The sequence below is a fragment of the Pezoporus wallicus genome, unplaced genomic scaffold (genome assembly GCF_028554395.1).
Source record: "Pezoporus wallicus isolate ANWC-B61680 ecotype Strahan unplaced genomic scaffold, APGP_CSIRO_Pwel_v1 contig_6275, whole genome shotgun sequence".
NCBI lineage: Eukaryota > Metazoa > Chordata > Aves > Psittaciformes > Psittacidae > Pezoporus > Pezoporus wallicus.
Window position 1 is genome coordinate 1615334 of NW_026636901.1, and position 17694 is coordinate 1633027.

Below are 17694 nucleotides of genomic sequence, written 5' to 3' on the forward strand. Positions count from 1 at the left end.
AGCTGGGATCAGCCACTCAAATTTTATTTGCAAGGCTAGTTGTAGCCTTCTGGGTCTCAACAGGATGGCTAAATGTTCCTGCTGCTTATAAAAGCTTTAAAATGAGTTTTAATTAAGCTTGTTCTGAAGTTGAAACCATGCAGTATGGCTCAACTAGCTAAAGATGATCACTTGAATAAAATAAAATGCTTTTCCTTGTACTGGAATTGAAGTTTTATATTGCCTGTCTAGTAGAGGAAGCACATTAGGGGTATTGTGTTTGCTGAAGTGCTGGCATATTGGTACATTTTGCTTTCAGAAGTAAGAGCATAGTGAGTAAAAATTGAGGGGTTTTATCTTGGAGACAAAAGAAAACATCACAAGAACACATGCTTCCTTATGCTAGGATTTATCTCAGCTCTGTTACATGTTTTCCATCACATTTAAAATGCGACTTCTTCTTGTTAACATGCATCATCTTAAGTGGGAATTCTTCCAGACCTTCTCTATTAGCTTCCTTTTCCCAGTTAATCATTGCCCTTCCAAAACTAGGTTGTGGAAGAGGAAAATCATGCACACCCATATTTGCAAATTGTACTTCCAGTACCTCTTGACAGCTCTTATGTTGGTGTCATGCTGTACATATAAACTCCATGCCATCCTACTGGGAGAAAAGTCTGCACAGGTCGCTGGGCCCCAAGTCAGGATGCAGCGTGAGCTTTGGAAGACTTGATTACAGTTCGGTTAATTGCTCATTATCCCAGTGGAACAGGACTTACCATGGGCTAAAGTTATCAGCCATTGGAGGGTGCTTCAAAAGGCAGGTACATGTTTTCAATAACAGGAAAGAAAAAAAATTCATTTAAATAAATTATCTGTTTACCGTAGCTCTTAATTTCTAATTGATCAGGTAATTACTCCAGGACTAGAGCCACAATTATTTATAAAATCTATCAATCATATTATTACTCAAGTAAGCTGTTTCCTTAGTGATCTGCACAAAACATGACCTGCATTTTAGAGAGTCATGCTTTATGGCTCTCTTTTCACAGTAAGAGAAGCAATATGGCAGCAGCAGCTGTTCTACCAGACAAAAAAACACCCCCCAAAAAATTACATATTCAGTCATCAACTTTTCTGAATAATACCTTTCTGTTATCACAGGCTTCTCTGGAAAACCTGTTCTCTGCCCCATGGGACTGCTTCAGACAGCTGATGGCCAGATCTATGCCTAGAGTGCACTATGTGTAACCAGTCTGACTTCAACGGGCCAAGTGCAGGATTCTGCACCCGAGTCCCAGCAACCTGCGGTATTAATACTGGTTGGGGGATGAAGGGATTGAAAGTACCCCTGAGGAGAAGGTCTTAAAGGTACAGATTGAACATGAGCCGGCAGTGTGCGCTCATAGCCCGGAAAATCAACTGTATCCTGGGCTACACCAAAAAGAGCATGAATAGCAGGTCGAAGGAGGTGATCCTGCCCTCTACTCTGCTCTCATGAGACCTTACTTGCAGTACCGCATCCAGCTCTGTGGTCCTCAGTATAGGAAATATATGGACTTGCTAGAAAGGGTCCATAGAAGGGCCATAGAAATGATCCAGAGGGATGGAGCACCTCTCCTGTAAGGAAAGGCTGAGACAGTTGGGGTTGTTCAGTCTGGAGAAGAGAAGACTGCAGGGAGACCTTATTGCAGACTTTCAGTTCTTAAAAAGGGCCTGTAAAAAGATTGGGAGAGACTTTTGCAGTAGAGCCTGCTGCAATAGGACGAGGGGTGATGGTTTTAAACTAAAAGAGGGGAGATTCAGGCTGGATGTGAGGAAAAATTCTTTACAATGAGGGTGGTAAAACACTGGCACAAGTTGCCCCAAGAGGTGGTGGATGCCCCATCCCTGGAGACATTCAAGGCTGGGCTGGATGTGGCTCTGGGCAACCTGATCTAGTGGAAGATGTCCCTGCTCATTGCAGGGGGGTTGGACTATTTGACCTTCGAAGGTCCTTTCTAACACAAATTATTTTATGATTCTATAGCGTACACACTGAGGCACTTCATGTCAGGGTAGGGGCCTATCTGTTCTCAATGTACCTCCTGTAACACGCCTGCAAATTTTGTAACTGGATCAGTGTGCAAATAGTACTGGAAATCCCCATCTCTTGGAGACTGGCCTGAACACCAAGCAGGCTAGTTTCTGTAGCCAGGCTGTGATCTGCACCAGTAACTTGACAGTGTTGCTGGCTATGGACTAGACAGGCAGGTCCTTCCTAACACCAAGGATTATATACCGTTAAAGACTTGTGTTTTGTCCACCAGGGCCCAGCCCCTTCAACCACTACACCTGATACCACACCCTGACTGCCACAGATTTACACACAACCCCACAACCCTCTGACTGCGGCACACCAATCCAGAAGAAATGAAATACTTTCTAGATTGGCAGCAAATGCACTGCAAAACAGTGCTCTCACAGACTGAGTAATTTTCCAAGCTACAAGTTTCTCTACCAATATTACAACAATCACATGGCAAGTAAAAAAAAATGAGTCACGCATATACACAAACAATGTAGTGAGTCTTTAATTATCTTCAGGCATGGAGAGATACAGTATCATAGCCAGCTCCTTTTTCTTAGTCATACTTAGAATGACAACAAGAGGTAATATAAAGTACACTTAGCACACAATGCTATTTCAACAAGTTTAAAACATGCAATGTGTTTAGGAGCTACAAGGGGTGTAGTGGCTAACTGTAATCACCACAGCTCCAGTGACATTGCAGCCTTAGCAACAGAAGAATCATTTTCATTTCCTGAAGTGCTTCTTATCTGTCTAGGAAAAGAGATTTATGCAAATCTCTTTTATCAGAACCAGTCTCCCATCAGTCAATTTTTATTTTTTTTTTTAAATACCAGGTTTATGAGCTATCATACATTATGATGCGTACTTCTCATGCCTTTTCAAAATTGCAAACGTGGTCTCATTTCCCATCCAGTCAGCCTTCAGAACTAATGAAAAAGTGTCCATCAACACCACTCTTCCAAACCGCCACCACTCCTCCTGCAGCTCTCACCCTGCAGAAAAGCCTCCAGTTAGAGCAATGGGAATTTATTAGTGGGTGGGACACTGCCCTCTTAGTCCCAGACTGTGTAATCCTAAACCAGGAGAGCACACTACTCAGTGCTGTCTGTCATACTCTCACTCTTCGCACTGCTGCCACAGTACCTCTCCTAAACTTGCTTGGTCTCGCCTGAAGATGCCGTTCTGGAGAAGGAGCAGCATACACATCTCCTCGCTCAGTGGGGAAATTCAAAGAAGCCATGGAAGACTCGTATAGAATGAAACAGGGAAGAAAGAAAGACAGCGTACATGCAGACTGCAACACGGTGAAGATGATAAGGAGGTGCATCAGTAGATAAGTGGATGCTTATCATAAGGAGACGCATAAAAGCTGGACCTGAAGTGGAAAAAAATTGTACCTGAGTGTCATTCTTACATCCTTCCCCTGTTCCCCCTACACACACATGCATCAGAAGTGACAGGGTGGTATAGGGAAGGCTCAAGTTCATTAGCCAGTTACTTAGGATTCAGAGACACATTCTTGTCTCCCCTTAATTTGCTCACTGGTAAAATCACCCAGTGGCGGAAAATTCCGCTGTGAAAGCACAGGAATTAGCATAAAACATGCATATGTTACCTGGCTGAGCTGGAATACAAACATCTAAAATGGATTCTAGCTTTCAAGGGAGGGGAGGCTTTCAGGAGAGCAGTCATGCCAGGTGGTCAGCGGCAGGGAAAATAAGGGTATTGAAAACCAGTGTAATGGAGTAGGAAAAAGCCTGTCCTTCTACGGACTTTTACAGAAACAGAAGTAGTTTGCATTAGCATTTACAGCAGCAGTCAAGCTCTTTATAAATGAACCACAGCTCCCTTCCCATATGTGCTGCAGTTACTTGTTTTGCGCTGTCTGAGAAGCATTTTCCAATTAGCATACTGTAAAAATTCTTTGGTTTCCTAAGAACTGCTGCTGCCTCCACTCAGAAAGAAGTCAGCATGTGGATTCATGGATAATGTCCTTTTATACATAATTTTATTTGCTAAATATATATACACCTTATGCTTACACATTAAGTGCATCAATATCTAACAGTGCCCCTAATGAATTAAGACTATTACATAAAACTGACAACCCACAGTCATACTTCATTGAAATCAATGTTCAGTGGTTGTCACCTTGCTGGAAGCCACAAAAATCTGCCAGGATGTACATCCACAACCTGGGCATTTTATGTGCCACCTTATTTGGCCTTATTTTCCTGGCTCTGCAGTTTGGTAAACTGTGCAAGTATGGGGTATGATTATACATCACTCAGCGGAAGCAGCTGTCAAAAAAGCAGTACTGAAGAACCTTGCAAATTATTAGTACTATGGTTTAAATTAAAAACTCCAGTTGTACAGTGCAGACCTTCAGATGTAAAGCAGGTTCTCGGTAAAAACTGGTGCTTAGAGTTCTAAAACTCTTTTATGAAAGAAGGTTGTTAATTTGCAAACTGTAATTAAAATTTAAACTGTCTGAAAGAGATGCTCTTTTGGCTCAGTGACCTTCTCACTTAATAGTAGGACATTAGTCTTGCCTTACTGACAGAACCAAACCCAAAACTCCAACGCATATGTGTTTTGCACTGGGACGTGTTGGTTCGTTATCATTCCAGTAAGAAATGCACTCAGACTCAAAAGTCTCATTTAAAATACATTTTATTAGAGCTAATGTTATAAGGAAAGAGGATAGTATAGCTAATTTTGTATCCCTTCAGATGGTGGGAACCCCAAGTTATGCAGCATAAAACAGGTGTATCAGGGCACAAAACATCGTGTAGACCACATCAATGCAAGCGTTACCCCATTTTTGTTGTTTGAGCTATTACAGGATTTTCTTAGAAAAGAACAGCTTCATTCTACTGTGCTGAAAGGATGTTCACATGGGAACACACTGCTGCACTTCTAGACAAAGGCAAGGACACACACAAGTGGTGTCACCCACCACCAGTACCAAGCAGGGCTGCCTGCTCCGCTCTTAACAACTATCCAGCTGGATTTATGCTGTGTCTCAGGGATATCCCTGAAATCCACGCTGGGCAAGCAGCACAGTGCAACACAGCTCAGGCCTGGGCTTACTCTGATTAACTGACAGGTACAATGCTCTGCAGGCCAGGATTGCTACCATCATTATGCTCCCACACTGAACATTAATTTAAATCACTACACAAGCCCTGCTATCAGACGCTGCCAGTCTCCGCTGTGTTACCAGAACTACCCCTCCGGCCTGCAAGGAACTACAGGCTCTCGGGACTCAGATGGGTTCTGCTTGTCCTACCAGTGTGGATCCCAACCATTAAAACCCGGAGGTGAGGGCAATGAAAATGTCCCCTGTGAAGTCAGATAATCTGTGAGATTTATATCTGTACTGCTAAAGGAGAAATCAGACTCGGGTTTATCCACTGAAATGCTGAAAAGTTTGTAATATAGAAACTGGAATATAAAGTTTTAACAAGAATGGTAATAAACAGGAGGATGGAAAGTGGCATGCAGGGGAACACAGAAAGGAAGCTCAGCCTGTCTGCTGCACCATTTACCAGAGACTCCACAATTTCTCCAATCTCCAATTTAAGTAAATAAGGTGAAATACTTCATGCTCCCATGCTGGCAATATTTGTATTTCATGTTATGCACAGTCAGTGGCTGAAGGCCCACATTTAATTTCCTTCTCAATTAGCTGTGTCTGTGTCTGTTTTCATTTCTGTAGCTTCAAAGTGCTCCTAACAACCTATGCAGGGCAGAAAATCCTATGAAGCCTCACCTGAAGAAGTTCTACTTTGTTGGCTTTTGCTGCTTGACTTTCAAATACCATCATGGTTTTCATAATCAACCTCTCATTATACAAATTTTTTTAACCTTAGCTCAGGTAATTCCAGGATTCATTCTAAGGACAGACATATTACAGTTCTACTTCTTATTTGTTCAAATGGCATTAGGTCTTTAAGAATAAACCCTGCTGATGACCTTTGAAGAAAAACAGTAGATTCAGAACTGACAGTCAGTGTAAAGAATTTTTAGCAGGGCCTCATTTATGAAAAAAAAACCAAACCCAAAACCCAATTAACCAAAAACCAAAACCAATCCCCACATATTTAAAATTATTCAGACAATGACATAATATTTCTGTCACATAAAAGACATCTCAAAATAGTGTACTTTTGGCAGATGCAAACATGGTGACATGTCACATGGTAAAATCTGGGATGCAAGCTTAGATAAGCACTCAGCACTTATCTAGGAGCACTATTGTAATTTATTACCTGAAAATAATGCTGTTTTAAAAATAAAGTTAATAGTGCTGGTTCACACCTGCAGAAACACACAGTAATACTCCAGACTATGTGGTGAAAGGGATGTTCAAACACCTTGCAAGCACTCATGCATTCCGCACCAACCCCGAGAGCAGTATGAGCAAACTCTCAGCCTTGTCTGAGGTATTTTTTTGTATTTTATTGTTGCAGATCTTACAGACATTAGCGCTCAGTTAAATAAAGGAATGTAGCACAGTAAATACATCACAACAAAATAGCTGGCCAGAAACTCCCCACCCTGCCCACCCAAAACAAAAAGCTCATTCCTCTCCCCCATACCCTCCCCTCTCTCAAATTAAACCACTGCAGCTTCATTACAGAGGTCAAAGACCTGTGGCAAAGAACATCAGAGGAATTACATTCAGTAGATGTGCAGTATCAACATTCCAGGCTCACATAGATTTATATATATATTTATATTTATATATAGAGATCATTAAATGTTTACAAAGAACAATATTGTTACAAATACAATACTATGCTTCTCCCAATGCTTTACAGTAATTTCTATTCACCCTCTTTTACAGAACAATAGTACTTCATTGCCTAGGTACTGCGCTAAATATGTGCAAGAGATCTCAACCACACTGCAGTCTTCAGAAATACAATTCATTTAGAAAACAAGCAAAGCAAGCAAACCTGGAAGTCCTAACTGAGTCTCAAATTCAAACAAGACCCAAAACAAATGCGTGAAACTCACCGATAAAAAATATAAGGGATGTTTCATCCTTAATGTAAACACTGAAGAGTTAATTAGAGTGTATGAAGTGGCAAGGTTGAAAAAGAATTCAGGTCTGTCCCTTAAGAAGGAATGTAAACCAGCAGTTTGCTCCATTGAATCTGTCAAAAATTCACATGTAATCTAAGAAACTCCTGCAACAGTCTAGAGAACTATCAACTTTCTCTTCCAAGCTCCTTTTCCTTGAAACTCTTTCCCTTTACAAAGTAAAATGGGATTGTTCACAAGACTGTTATCAGAAGTGTGTATGCACTAAGGACCTCCCAGTTTAGAAATCTTATGCACACACTGTAACTGTAAAAACTGAGATTTTTTTTTTTGCTAGACTCTGATCCTGCAAGCATTCACTTGCTTAATGTTAAGCACCGATTTATCATGGACTGTGGAAGCACTCAAGTGTCAGCAACTTCACAGAATCTTGGCAGTAAATTTTCAAAGAAACAGTTGCTTAATCTCTAAATATGTTTGCATATTCAGATCTTCCTAATTTCCCAGTGAAGCGAGTTAAAGACCTCACCACATGAGCTGGACAGAACCACACAAACAAGTGAAGCAGAGGGTGTAAACATTGCAGGAACCAGAAGCATGATAACTGTGTCTTCAAAGAGTTCACTAAGTTTCCTCAGGCAGCTCATGGCAAGGCTGCACTGTATATAATCTTCTAAATTGTACATGATTATATATCATATTTACATATATTACTATATATGTGGAAAGTTTGGGAAAAATGTTCGAATGGTCATAAACCAGATGTCTACAGTTAAACAATATATTCAGAAGTCATTCACTATCTAGTTGCATCAGTCAGGTAGCAGAGGTAAGTACTAACCTGGAATACTAACACCGCTCTCTTGTGCAATCTGCTGTTCTGGAGATTTGGCTTAAATCACATAACAAGAACTGCAAGTAAAATCAAGTCATCGTACATTAATCTCAACACTAGAACATATTCACTTGCTACAATAGCTTATGCACCACTTCATTATTTTTTTTAAAGATTACTGCCCACTGAAATATAAAGTTTATTCTCTACCTCTGATCAGCCCCTGGATATCCATGATTTCTGAAAGCCAAAAATGGACCTTTGGCAAGAGCACCCAATGACTTTTAGCAGTGTTTGCACCAAGTGTGCAGATGCACGTAAAAGCACACTCATCCACTTCTATGAATCTCCATAGTAATGTCCAGGTATTGCTGCTGGACTGCAAATAATACTTAGATTGCACAGTCCACCCCACAATAACTAAGAAAAAAGTGACCATTATCCAAATTCACATTTCCAAAGCAAAAGTGGTCTGTGGCTATGTGTGGCCTGCTCTTATTTTCATCTCACTAAGCCCTTCCAATATAGTCACAATATAGCAAACTGTTTCTTTAAAAGAAATCAACACATTAGCCTGGACTCAATGCATGGTTTGATTTCAGCATAAATACCAGTATACAGTCTGGCTAAAAAGTAACTATGGAGAAAGAAGAATCCTTCTCTCACTAGGAAGACAATCCATTGCTTATTCCCTCCTACCCTTGAAAAACAACCAAACCCCTTTTCCCCCTTTTGTCTCTAGCATGCAAGTTAGAGGCCAATTAAATCCTAATCCTAGAGTTAATACATCCCTACAATTTAGCATCTTCATACAAGTGCATATAGTATACGCATCTCCTTTAAGTGCTATACATATGGAAAAAAAAAAAAATCAGAAGTTGAATTATATAACAAAATAAGTAAGTTTATCCCCACTTCATCCACTGCCACTGTTCTCTATTTAGTGAACTAAAGAAAAGTCAATAAAATTAGATAGGTCTTTGGACAAAAATATATGTTAAAACTGGCTCAGAGAGCAAAATTACTTAGAATAGTCTGCAGATCTCTTATATTCAAACTTCATAAATAGCAAGCACAAGTTTAAAAAGGTCTATATACACTGGCACACATGGTTGTGTGCACCAAATTCTGAATGAAGAGCCTAGAAAAAGTGTAGCTCTTCATGAAATCCCCTCATTATTTCTCTTGTAGATATTTAAATATCCTCCCCCCCCCTCCTTTAACCTCTAAAATAGGCAAGGGACTATATGACATGTTGCATATAAAAACAAAGTAGAAGAAAACAAGTTAAGAAACCTGGGGGCAGAGAGGAGGAGGCAGCTGTAAAAAATGCCTCTCAAATGACTCAGCATAAGTAAACACAAGTGTAAAATGTTTCAACAACTCTCAAAGTACCCTTTGGAGTCCTACTATCATGAAGAACTGAAAACAGAGGAATTTAAAGGTGTGTATTTGGACAGTCCATTTTACAACAGCAGCATCTATTGAGTCCTCATAATCAGGTAATTCTTTCTGAGGGTGAAACTATCTTTTTGGTACTTTTTGTACAAGCATAAACTTTTAATATTGAACTCAGTGCCTGGGGGAAAATAGGGCAAGAAAAGCAAAATCACACACAAAACATCCAAGAGAACACTTTTCACCCTACAGTTTTATCTGTTTGGTAAAGACATTTCATTAAGCAATGTTTAATTTACTCAGTTTGTAAAATTATAGCCACAAAAATAAGACTAATTATGTAGCATGAAGCAGGATCAATCTTCTTTGTGAATCCTGCTGTAAGCAATGCTGCTGTTATTTTCCTGTTTTGCATGTGGAACTAAAGTTTCACTTATAAAAAGATGCAACCAAAATAGTCCCATAGATGCATTATGCCCCTTCCCAAAATACAGGTGAATGGTATCAAGAAGAGGAAAAAGGGAGGGAGAAGAGAGAGACAGTGTATTTGTGTCTGTGAAGGAGAGAGAGAGATTGAGAAATGTCTCTGCAGACACAGAAATGCAGCACTAGAGAGACAAGCACTAATGAGGAAAAACATCCTCCATGCACATTGTGATGGTGAGGTGTAGGCTTTAGATGTAAACTGGTTGCTCCTGCGCAGTCAACAGTCTGTACATGGCAGCTGGCATAGTCTTCATATGAATCTAGAGGAAACACAGCAAGTTAATCCAAGTTCCTAACATCAACACCTCACACTAGACCACGTTGCTCAAGCCTCTGTCCAGCCTGGCACTGAACACTGCCAGGGATGGAGCATTCACTGCTTCTTTGTGAACACTTCATATTTTCAGATTAGTGAACTTGTAAAACACATGAGAACTATGGGTAAATAATAAAAGAAATAATATACTGGCTTGCTCTCACTTCCACTTTTTAGAACTGGATTGCAACAGCCTAATAGAGGCACAGTCAGAGAGTTATGGAACAGTTGAAGGGACCTTTGAAGATCACACAGTCGAATCACAGAATCACAGAATCCTAAGGGTTGGAAGGGACCTCAAAAGATCATCTAGTCCAACCCCTCTGCAAGAGCAGGGTAACCTAGAGTACATCACACAGGAACTTGTCCAGGTGGGCCTTGAATATCTCCAACGTAGGAGACTCCATAACCCCCCTGGGCAACCTGTTCCAGTGCTCTGTCACTCTCACAGTAAAGAAATTTTTCCTGATGTTCACATGGAACCTCCTATGCTCCAGTTTACACCCATTGCCCCTTGTCCTATCACTGGACATCACTGAAAAAAACCTAGCTCCATCATCCTGACACCCACCCTTTACATATTGGTAAACATTGATGAGGTCACCCCTCAGTCTCCTCTTCTCCAAGCTAAAGAGACCCAGCTCCCTCAGCCTCTCCTCATAAGGGAGATGTTCCACTCCCTTAATCATCTTTGTGGCTCTGTGCTGGACGCTATAGCCCTGCTGCTTCAGGCAGGGACTTCTTCCACTAGACCCAGTTGCTCAAAGCCCCATTCAACCTGACCTAGAACACTTCCAGGGATGGGGCATCCACAACTTCTCTGGGCAATCTCTTCCAGTGTCTCACCACCCTTACGTCCAACCTAAATCTACCTTCTTTCAGTTTAAAACCACTGTCCTGTCACAATAGGTCCTAGTAAAATGTCTCTGCCTGTCTTTCCTGTAGGCCCCCTTTAGGTACTGGAAGGTTGCGATAAGGTCTCCCTGGAGCCTTCTTTTGTCCAGGCTGAACAACCTCAACTTTTTCAGCCTTCCTTGGTAGGGCAGGTGCTCCATCCCTCTGACCATTTTTGTGGCCCTCCTATAGACCTGCTCTAACAAGACTTGTTCTGGAGACCCCAGAGCTGGACGCAGTACTCCAGGTGGGGTCTATGATGAGAGGGGAGTAGAGGGGCAGGATCACGCCTCTTGACCTGCTGGTCATGCTTCTTTTGGTGTGGCCCAGGACATGATAGAATTTCTGGGCTGCAAGTGCACATGGCTAGGTGTACAAGTTTTCATCCACCAGTACCCTCAGTCCTCTGCAAGGCTGCTCTCAATCACTTCATCCCCCTGCACTGATACCGGGCTTCCCCATACCCATGTGCAGAACATTGCACTTGGCCTTGATGAACTTCATGAGGCCCAGTCCTCAAGCCTGCCAAGGTCCCTCTAGTAACATCTCTTTCCTCAAGCTTACGAACTGCACCACTGAGCTTGGTGTCACCCATAAACTTGCTGAAAGTGCATTCAATTCCACTGTCTAAGCCACTGATGAAGATGTTAAAAAGTATTGGTCCCAGAATGGTCACTTAAGGGGTACTGCTTCTTACTGGTTTCCACTGTTTGTTGCTGGTAACAGTGATGAACTATGTTATATTGTTTGTTGCTGGTAACAGTGATGAACTGTTATATTGCCTAGACACGCTGCCTGCTCTTACCTCACCAACAGCATTTGAGAGAATATGAACAATTTTCTCATGGGGCGTTGCTACAACACTCTGTCCATTGATTTCAATGATCCGATGGCCAACACGCACACCTCCTCGCTCTGCTATACCTCCTCTCATAAGGCTACAGATCTGGAAAGGAAAGAATAAATTTATCAGGGTCTGGATAAAGAACAGAGGCTTTAGATTACCCATTTTTGCCTGTAAACCACAAATCAGGATTTAAACACAGAGGCTTGCCACAAATTCTAAAATGTAATCAATCACTGATTCCAAGTAAAATTTGCTAGTGACAAATGACTAATTGTCTTCCAAAAGTAGAACAAACTGTCAGAAAAGGCTATATGTTGTACATCACATGCTATGGTTTGGAAATATAAGAATATATGAAGGACAACAGTTTAACAATGTTCAGGATACAAAGGTCTTACAACAAAAGAGGAGCAAGGACAGTCTCTTTTGAGATCACAAAATGGCTTGGTTAGACATGAACAACATAGACTAAAAGCAGCCTCTGCTACACATTTTTGTTTCTCTAACCTAAAAAAAATTGATCTGTTCCTCTGGCTGGCTTCAAAGTTGTGAAGTAAGTAGAGTCAATGACAAAGTAACCCTGAGTAACTTAGCTTTTATATCTTAGATTAACATATATGCAAAGTCCTGCTTACTGTAAAGGGGAGAACAGCAGCTTCCCTCTTCCCATGCTTCCCTCTCCCCATATTCACAAATGGGTAAGAATTTTTATGTATACTTAAGTTTAACCAGACAGTGTGGAAGCTACTTACAATCCCATTCTGCACACTGAAGCCCAACTGGTATCTGAGGTCTGGTCTTCTGATCAAGACTGTGGTTACTGGAGGACACCTAACTATGTTCAGTTTAACCCGAGCCTGGTTTTTCAAACCCTGTGAAAAGAAATAACCTTGAAAAACGCTTGCAAAGATCGAGTGAAACATTTAACATAAGCACTGGGGTGGGGCGAAGCATTAAAACTTTGACATGGGAACAGCCCTGAAAAAACAGCTCTCTGTATGCATTTTAACTGAATCTGATCACTAATGCCAGGCATAAGCATCAGAATATTAAGTGAAATGCATGATAAACTATCAAATTGTTCTTGCCAAGAAGCTGACACAGCTCTTTTAAGAAAACTAGTTTCCTGTCACCAATGTCTTCATTTGATAACACAAACCATGTATGAAAAGAATACTGAACAGGTCTAATGCAGCTCACCAAAAAAACCCACAACAATGACTGTGGCTGGGAAATAAAATTGTAAATAAGTAGCATAGACAGTTACAAATAAATGGCTTCCCTAATGAGATATAATAAATTCCGTCAAGCATATAGTAGGTTCTGATCATATCATGCTTGTATAAGCAGTAGTCCTTATTTCTGTGCCTTCTCCCTTCTGAACAAGCTGTATCACATTCACCATGAAGTCCTTTCTATGAGAAGAAAATTGAAGGAGGAAAATTTATTTTTGCCGTCATGGTGGTAAAACACTCGAACTAATTCCCCAGAGAGGTTGTGGAGCAGCCATCCTTGGAATTACTTAAACCCTAGTGAGTATATCCCTAAGCAACCTTCTCTACTTTGAACCAAAGTGTTAGTCTAGACCAGCTTCAGTGGTGACTGCTAGCGTCAGAGACTGTGATTGTATGTCTCCATGAAAACTCAAATTAAAAATGCAGATAAATTTACAACTTCAAGTATTCAGAGCTCTTGGAAATAAGATATTTTTCTGAAATGCTTAATTCAAAGAAAAGATTAGCCATGAATAGGTGCACAAATAAAATCCACACCAAGAAAGAAATGCTTTATAAAGAATACAGCAACTTCCACATTACTTAATACAACACCCACCAAGTCCATTACCTACTTCTGAATTCCTTTTATTCCTTTTATAGGCACAATTGAAATATGGGTCCCACAGAAATGGTGTCTGACACTGACTTCAGAAGTTTAATTCTGAAAAATAGTTCCTATTACAGCTAAGGTAACACACTGAAGTCTCTACATCCAGTTTACTGCTGCTGATTCTGTTGATCTAAACTCCAGATTCAGCAGTGATTTGAATAGCTGGACTGGTACCCTACCAGGGTGAATTGCCTTAGAGTCTGTTTTTCTGGTCAATGCCTTAAACTGGATGAAATTATCACATGGGAAACAGCTGCCCTCACTTCCACACCTTCCTGAGCTCAGCTTGGCTCATTATTGAAAGTGGCTCCAAGAGAATGGTTGTGTGACCACAAAATGACAAAGTACATGGCTGTGGGAACTGTCTCTTCTCCACTCTCAGGAGAGAAAAGGTCTGAAATCTGTCTCTTCATGACTATGGACTTCTCCACTCTGGTGGGGAGTTAGCAGCACACTCCACATGATCAAGGGTCACTCATCTTCTATATGCAGGTCTCCATAACAACACACACTGTAGAAGACAGAGACTAATCAATCTGTACTAAGATGTGGGTACCACATTTACTAAAAAGTTTAGGGGCTTTTGCCTCAGGCTTCTAAATCCAGTGTGGTAGGAGTCATGCAGCACAGAGATGTCCATTTCAATGAGGAATTTAGGTGTCTAATTTCAGTCACCTGAGTTCATTCAGGTTACATGCCCTCAACAAAGCTTAATGAATGTGCAAGTTATTATATGTATTCCTTGAAAAAAAGTAATATGACCCCTGACAAAAGATTTTCTTACTTTACAGAAAGTGCATGCATTTAAAAAACACTAATTTCCAGTATTATGCATACTGGTAATATGTTTCTGCTGATACGCATCTGTATGCTATGCTATGCATACTGTAATAATTCTGCTGATCAGAAACCATTTGACTGACTTTATTTGCTTATCTAGTCCCTGAGTCTGTTTGCGATTGTAGCCAGCACCAGATGCTTCTGAAAAAGATACGAGTAACACAGTTAGGAAATAACCACCACATATGAAAGCTTCTTTCAAGCTCTGTCAGTCTGCAATTGGTTTATGGCCAATTAGTAGCAGAGATTACATCCATAATACTGAAATTATCTCATTTGAAGTGCTTGCAAGATACTCTTCTTACCTACATAATACTCTCATCTTTTCATAGGATTCTTACTTCATGCTAAAGAAATCTGAAATCTTGAGATATTTTTGCCACATTTAAATGTATGCTGAGATCATTCAGTGGCATATATGCTTGTTACCAAAGGCACTATAGGAACAGCTCCAGATGCATGGTAATGAAGACCTTCAAACATACAGACTATCTTTTCCTTAGACAATGTAAATGGTTAGAGTTCCTATAGCAACAGCAGTTATCAGTGAGGAAGAGAAAGGTCTGCAGAAGCTGGAAACAGCAAAGTGGGTTGTTTCTGCTTTGAGAAAGTACAGATGAGCACAGTGAAAATCCTTCTGACAAGGCTCTGAATCAAGCTTAATTCATCCTGGTTTTAGAAAGAATTCTTTTCTTTTACTTTGCAAAGGAAAAACATTTTGCAATTTTACCAAGTACAAAATGAATAAAACATATTACATAGTACAACTCGTTACCAGAAAGTTGCCTAATAAGTAAGTTTAACAGGCATATTCCTAGAAATCAGAGAAGGATTTCTGTATAGTACACTAGCAGCATTACATCACCTATCTACAGGACATGTTTTGATCCGCAAGAGCTCTGTGGGGCTATTTCGATGAATAACAAAGTCCAGATAGCTTAAACATTCCCTGGTAACACATCTTTTCACCTCTTGAAACTCTGATGCTGAAATACCTATTCCTTTGTACACTACAGCTACCCCAGACATGCTTTTTTGCAGTTACACACTTTTCTGACATCAAGAAAACTCTTTTAATTAAAATATCCCATTTAGCCAAGTAAAGAGAAGCATCAGACTTCTAAATATATCAGGCAAAGTTTCTAGAGAGGAAAAGTACTTCTTTAATTCAAACTTTAAAAGTTTTAAAAATAGTTAAAACCAAGCAAAAGGCATCAACTCTATTTTGGCCAGATACTGGGAGGCATTTAAGCAGCTGATAGGACAATACCAGGGACCTGTGCCTCCATTTGTCACATAAAATTTTAAGCATGTATCTCTTAATATCTTCCTTCTGAACAAATGTCCTCTTGTGAAGTTCTGTACAGAGTCCTTTTCTATACAAGTAAATGGTATGGGAATCACTTTCTGGGAATTAGAAGGTTGGTGTAGCATAATTACCACTGTAGTTTAAAGATCATGAAATGGAAAATGCTATACAAACAGTTGTTAAGAATTTACTTACAAATACTGTACTTTTTGGTCTCCTAATGGGGTTAATATGTAGCCCTTTCAAAATGTGTAACCTCCAGAACATTCTCCTTACCTTTATAATGCTCTGACATGTTGAGAGTGGTAAACCAACCAAACTGGTCCCATTGATTGACATGATCTGGTCCCCTATGTTCAGCTTCCCAGACTTCTCTGCTGGTCCTCCATGCATCATGTTGGCTATGATAACTGTAGGCAAAATGGATCCCCAGCCAGACTCCACAATTACCACACCCAGGATTTCTCCTTTTTGCTTTTCAATGTAAACCTGTATCATAAGAAAAAGTGTTTCAAGAAGTTTTTTCATATTTATAGAAGTAACACCACTCCCCTACAAACATTTTAACCAAGAAATATACTGCTCTTTATTTGCAACCTGCTTTCCTAATTCAAAAGTAAAGCAAACTAGGGTACACATTTTACATTTCATTTGTATTCAAACATGAGATAAACACCACCACATAATACAGATTTTGCTCAGTGTGAAAACACTCCTCACAACATATGAACAGAAGAAATTGGAGTGGAAAACACCCACATGCCCTGGGCTTTAGCAGACAAAGATAATAGGAAGAGATTGCAAGAGTTTATGACTGTTGTAAAGAATACGAGAATGATTCGTGTCAAGAACTTAGGAATCATTGTTACCAATGCACCTGTGACCATGTACCATGTGTGGAATATATAAAAACGACCTTGATTATAATACATGTTGCTGTCAATGTAATGATGGGAAAGAAGAAAGAAGGGAATAAGCTAGTCCCCTCTTTAATCATTTAGACTGTTAAAACAATAAGGAACGCTTTTAGCTTTGTTTAGCTGCTTGAATGCTTTAAGGGGGTTAAGTAACCAAGGAGACACATCCTGTTAAATATACGGGTCTAAGATTGTGGTTAAGCTTGTGATAGACATCTTTCTGATAATGTATTACCGAGAAGTTTCAGTATGTTTCTTTACCTGGAGAGAAGACCCCAGCAACAGGACAGAAACAAATGAAAAGGAGCCACATCGAGTTTCGGGCAAAGAAGACAACAGGATTGGCTGGAACTCAAAACCAGGAACTGAAACCCTGGACCGAGAAGTATAAGAGACTGTACCCCAAAAACCGCGGTGTGCATTGTTGGCGGAGCAGAGACTCCCAGCACACCCAGCGTTGCTTGTTTATTGCCTCTTGATATTAATCAATTATAATAAAATAATTAAATCAGATCATGGCCAAGGCTAAATTTTTATAACACTGTGGATTGGAAAACCACTACCTATGTATAGGTAGACTGGCTCATCTTACTTGGTTACCCAAGATACAAATCTTTTCAGCAAACACAATACTTTAAAATCTGGAATTGCCCACTTTCACAAATACCTGTGCCTCTATAAATTTTTTACTGTTTATTGTTGTGCTGGTTTCAGCTGGGAGAGAGTTAATTTTCTTCCTAGTAGCTGGTGCAGTGCTGTGCTCCAGCTTTAGTCTGAGAACAATGCTGATAACACACCAATGTTTTAGTTGTTGCTCAGTAGTGCTTACTCTTATCAAGGTCTTTCCAGTCTCTCACACT

The 17694-nt window shown here is 40.2% G+C and overlaps 1 protein-coding gene across 6 annotated transcripts in view; it reads right to left on the reverse strand.

Annotated features, from left to right (window-relative positions):
* Positions 1-6474: 6474 nt before the first annotated feature.
* Positions 6475-17694, reverse strand: part of APBA1 (amyloid beta precursor protein binding family A member 1) — a 93129-nt gene continuing 81909 nt past the window's right edge. For 3 of the 6 annotated variants that reach the window (XM_057402159.1, XM_057402158.1, XM_057402157.1), the window contains exons 10-13: positions 16194-16406; positions 12634-12753; positions 11823-11980; positions 11665-11787 (exon numbers count right to left, since the gene is read on the reverse strand). In XM_057402159.1, coding sequence (XP_057258142.1) covers positions 11682-11787; positions 11823-11980; positions 12634-12753; positions 16194-16406 — 597 coding nt within the window. In that variant the 3' untranslated portion in view covers positions 11665-11681. Of the gene's footprint in view, positions 10085-11662; positions 11788-11822; positions 11981-12633; positions 12754-16193; positions 16407-17694 lie in introns of those variants that run through there. The other 3 variants (XM_057402162.1, XM_057402161.1, XM_057402160.1) reach the window with 2 other exon arrangements.